The sequence below is a fragment of the Triticum urartu genome, chromosome 5A (genome assembly GCF_056163025.1).
Source record: "Triticum urartu cultivar PI428250 chromosome 5A, HENAU_Tu73, whole genome shotgun sequence".
Classification (NCBI taxonomy): Eukaryota; Viridiplantae; Streptophyta; class Magnoliopsida; order Poales; family Poaceae; genus Triticum; species Triticum urartu.
Window position 1 is genome coordinate 681245576 of NC_141877.1, and position 5118 is coordinate 681250693.

General features: G+C 46.2%; 1 protein-coding gene across 1 annotated transcript; it reads right to left on the bottom strand.

The window, feature by feature from the left end:
• Nucleotides 1-1270: 1270 nt before the first annotated feature.
• LOC125511657 (putative nicotianamine synthase 2) lies at nucleotides 1271-2589 on the bottom strand. The gene has a single exon (XM_048677082.2). The coding sequence runs from the start codon at nucleotides 2495-2497 to the stop codon at nucleotides 1496-1498; it is 1002 nt and encodes a 333-aa protein (XP_048533039.1). The 5' UTR covers nucleotides 2498-2589; the 3' UTR covers nucleotides 1271-1495.
• Nucleotides 2590-5118: the final 2529 nt, after the last annotated feature.

The window sequence follows — 5118 nt, forward strand, 5'->3', positions numbered from 1 at the left end:
GAAGTGGACAGGAGAGGTGCGACAGGGCTGGGAATTTTTTTGATGAAAATCGGAACGGGGTAGGGGAGAGGAAGGTGTGGCGAGAAGTGAAGGAAGAAAAAGGAGGTGAGATAAGCGGTCCCCGTCGGAGCCAAGGACGGAAGGTAGAGGCGGAGAGGCGGCACGGTGGGGATGAAGTGGATAGGAAAGGTGCGACAGGGCTGGGAATTATTTTGATGAAAACCGGAACGGGATAGGGGAGAGGAAGAGGTGGTAAGAAGGGAAAGAAAAAAAAATGAGGTGAGATAAGCGGTGAGCGTGGGACCCGGGATGAGATATTTCTCAAAGTGAAACTGACTACCGTAGTTGTAAGACATCTCCACGTAATTTCTCAACGGAGGCAGTAAAAAAAGTTGCAAAGGAGAAAATCCAAAACTTACGTGCTTATACATGTCAATTAGAGATGAAGCATGGGCTACAATGTGAAACGCACATGGTGTGGGCTAGCTTAGCCACTTTAATTCTTGTATATATAAGCCATACATGGATTGTGTGGTCTTCTCCGGTCCAGTATTAACCAAACCAGCCTCTTTACACGTGGTGGGCTGCTTTAATTATTTCTTTTTGAGAAAATTTTCAATCTACTCATTTTTAATCATAGCAGTACAACGAACATAAAAAATAATAAAAGTTACACTCAAATCCGTAGACCACCTAACGACGACTAGAAGCACCGAAACAAGCTGAAGGCGCGCCACCGTCACCATCCCTCCCTTGCTGGAGCCGGGCAAAACTTATTGTAGTAAAGAGTTGGAAAGTCGTCGTGCTAAGGTCTCATAGGACCAGCGGATCAGAACAGCAACCACTGCCGATAAACAGTAACGTAGATCAGAAGGATACAATCTGAGGACAAACGAATGTAAACGAACGACAAGCAGATCCACTGAAGACACATCTTCACAGCCCACCGACAATGCTAGGCGCACCATCAGGACTGGGGCTAAGCGGGGAGAACCTTATTTCATCGCCGCCACCGTCTCGTCTTCCTGACCAGAACACAAACCCTAACAAAACTCGAAGAAACATCTAAAAAACGGAGCCCTCCCACCGGTAAGGGCCAACGGAGATGAGGTGGACCGGCGGCAGTTCCAACGGGAGGTAGAGAAACCCTAATCTCTTTGTTTGGGGAGAAGGTGTGGGCTCCTTTAATTGAAGCCTTTGTAACTGGGTTGTTCCATGACATAGAAAAAAAAATCAACTGAACCTAAATAAAAATTTAGGCAACTGAACATATAGCAAAAGTATCATTCCCAGCACTTGCACATACAAGGTGTATACAAGACATTCGCGTGTAAACACCACACATAGTTTATTGGGTAGAAACATCACATGGCTTAATTCAAATGCATCAGTAGTAGTAGGAGAATTACCACGAGCGTGCGATTGCAAGCGATCAAGCAGCGAGGTAGGAAAATTACCACATGCACGTTCATTATTGTCCGCTGGCGAGGATCGGTCAAAAGGCCACCTCGGCGTTGGCAAACTCCTCTCTCTTCTGTGTCATATCCGCCACCATCTCACCGAACCTGCACGGCGGGCTGACCACCGGCACCGTGGAGCGAGCAGACTGTCCACCCACAGCAGGCCCGCTGCGAAGTCCACTAACATGCACGTCCTTGGACTTCTGTGCGATGATGACGGAGTTCACCACGTCGTCGTCTGGATGGCACACGGCCAACACCTTGAACCCACCTAGGGTGATGTCCTGGGGGTCGACGATCGGGTACAGGAACCCGCGTGCCCCGTGTGCGCTGCGCACGACGAGGGCCGCCCCGTCTGCCATGTGTGTGCCGAGGTGTGCTATCACCTTGGCCTTGTCCTCAGCCGCCATGCCAACAAGTGCGGCCAGGAAGACCACGTCGTACTTGGCGAGCTCGCCAGCGAGGTCCGCTACGTCGGCCGTGTGGAACGACATGCGGGCGCCCATGTCCTTGTCGGCGCGGAACAGCTTGCTGGCGCGGTCATTGGCCGCGCCGCACAGGTCGTAGTTGTCGAACATGGTGTCGGGCAGGTGGCGCGCGGCGAGGACGAAGGAGCTGAACGGCAGCGGGCCGGAGCCGATGAAGGCGACGCGGGCAGGGGCGATGCCACCAGGCACGTAGCGCGCCAGGAGCTCGTACTCCAGCTTGCTGAGGTTGATGTAGTTGCTGTAGTAGGGGAACATGCCGAGGTGGTCCAGAGGGTTGTCGAAGGCGGCGAGCATGTCGGAGTAGTGCGCCTCCAGCTTCCCCTCGGCCTCGGAGCAGAGGCGGATGAGGCCCTCCCGCATCTCCTGCGCCTCCGGGCCAAGCTTGGTCACGTCCACGGGGCTCGGGGGAACGCACGCCGTGACCAGCTCGGTGAAGAGCGCGTCGACGGCCGGGGAAGGGCTGAGCGACGGCAGCTTGGCGATGGCGGCGTGGAGCCCGGTGATCTTCTCCACCAGGGCATCCACCTCCTTGTTGTTCTGGGCAGCCATTTCACTGGTGTTGTTGGTACCTCAGTGCAGGCAGACGAGTGGAGTGGAGAGTGGATGATGGAGCTTCTTGCTTGATGTTAATGGAGCGGGCAGCACGGGGTGTATATAGCTGACGGGTGGAGCTAGAAAAGGTATGCGTGCATGCATGCACGGTTCATGCGTCCGGCCCCTGCCCAGGTGAGAGGCTCGTTTCATGCACGCCTCTGTTGTGACTTGTTCGGTGCTTCACGTCCTGCTGTTGAAGTGGACAGCGTTTTCTATGTCTGTATGTAGATACGATCGCTTTCAATAAAGAGTGTACCCAACATAGCTTTAGCCTGATTACGACTTCAGATATTCCTATCTAAAAGCTCCTATGTATACACGCAAGAAAATGTCAAAGTTTTTTTTTGCGTGGGAAGAAATTGTCACAGTTAGAGACTAATTTTACTTTCTTTTTTAGGATGACTTACTTTTTTTCCGTACAAAGAACTTAAATTTCCTTCGAGCCAATGTTGAGGATATCGCTTATCGGGAACTTATCGGTCGGCCTATGATAAGGGGTAAATCGGCCAGTTTATCGGCATATCGGCCGATTTATCGTCATATCGACTGATTTATCGGCTGATTTATCTTATCGGTCAGACCACGATAAGCGATAAATCGGCCGATTTATCGGAATATCGGAAGATATCTTGAACAGTGCTTCGAGTCACTACTGGTTGCTTGCGTGGGATATTTTGTGCCGCCATTGTATATATACTCTTATTAATTTAGTTAATTCAAAGTGCTCCCCTAAAAAATCTCGGTTATGGTAGTGACCAAATTTTGCCCAGGTTTTGATTTGTCTACCCTTTCAAATTCCATAAGGTATATTGATTATCAAAGGATTTTCATAACAACATTTGCACTCGCGTCTATAGGAACTGGTTAACCCCTGTCGTGGCAACCCACATCCCATGTGAATTCGGGAATTCCAATATCCTTCATTATCTGCGGGCGAAGAACAATTTTTTTCCTGACAACTTTTCTCGTTTGCTTCAACTTTAGTTAATTTTGGTTTATGGTTAAAAAATATATAGATTATTATTTCCTAGTTGTACACTTTCATGAACTAAAGATGAATTTCTATTTTTTTTTTGTGAAACATGAGCCAAACAAATGTGAGATTGTAACTAGAAATAAGTTGCCAAGTTTTTTTTGTAACATTCATTTTTTATTAAAATTTGGCCTGTGATGATTTTAAAGTTTATTTTATTTTATAACATTTTAGTCCTCTAAAGGTGTCCTATATCAATATTTGTTATAAGTCCAAAAAAACGTATTATAGATCATATTTGCACAAGTAATAGGTGTGCAAATTTAACTGCACAAATGTGTAACCAGGACAACTGCGCCTTTTACAGTAGCCAATTGACAGTCAATTAACAGCTAGCTAGCAATGGTAACATATACTCTATCCGTTCCAAAATATATGATACATTCTTTGCAATGATCCTTTGATCAACAATTTATGCCATGTATTTTAGATCAGATAGACACTGGTGCCAATTATATTAGTACTTTCGGGACCGAGAATTTTCAGAGTAGTTCAAATTGACCTTTTCCTAAAGTTAAATGTTGGGAATTTTCATTTTCTAGGGCATTACATGTATACTAGTGCTGCAATGTACCATTTAAATGTTGAGAAGTCAAAAGCTCAATTGAATTTAAATAGTAAAATTTTCTTTTTCATATGTACAGTTGCACGAGCCTTCATGTTCATTCTCTCAATTTGTCTGATTTAGAAAATGTATTGGGTTTTTAAGAGATCCGATAGCCTCGGGTTGTCCTATAGAATGATGCAAAAGGCCTACGAAGCACATCCCAACTACAAATAAAGCCTGTCAGTAAGAAACACACAAATATGAAGGCAAAAATACTTTTCAACAAACGGTATTTTAAATGTAAAGGTCGCTGTTGTAATTGTCGTTGTTTATTAGCACCCGTGACGAACTTTGACGGTACCCCATGTAATATGTGTGATAGCCGAAATAGCCTAGCGTAACTTGCTTGTTTACATTTTTATTTATCATAGGTACTCTACTTTTATTGGAGGGGCTATGGTGTTGATGTAGAAGCGCTCCGTGATCGATGCCCCCTCCGGCGGAGCTTCGGAAAAGGCCCCAAGATGGGATCTCGTGGATACAGAAAGTTACGGCGGTGGAATTAGAGTTTTGGCTCCGTATCTGATAGTTTGGGGGTATGTAGATATATATATATATAGGAGGAAGGAGTACGTCGGTGAAGCAACAGGGGGCCCATGAGGGTGGAGGGCGCGCCTGGGGGGGTAGGCGTGCCCCCCTACCTCGTGCCTTCCTCGTTGATTGCTTGACGTAGGGTCCAAGTCCTCTGGATCATGTTCGTTCCGAAAATCACGTTCCTGAAGGTTTCATTCCGTTTGAACTCTGTTTGATATTCTTTTTCTACGAAACCCTAAAATAGGCAAAAAACAGCAATTCTGGGCTGGGACTCCAGTTAATAGATTAGTCCAAAAAATAATATAGAAGTATATAATAAAGATAAAGCCTAATAATGTTCAAAACAGAATATAATATAGTATGGAACAATCAAAAATTATAGATACGTTGGAGACGTATCAC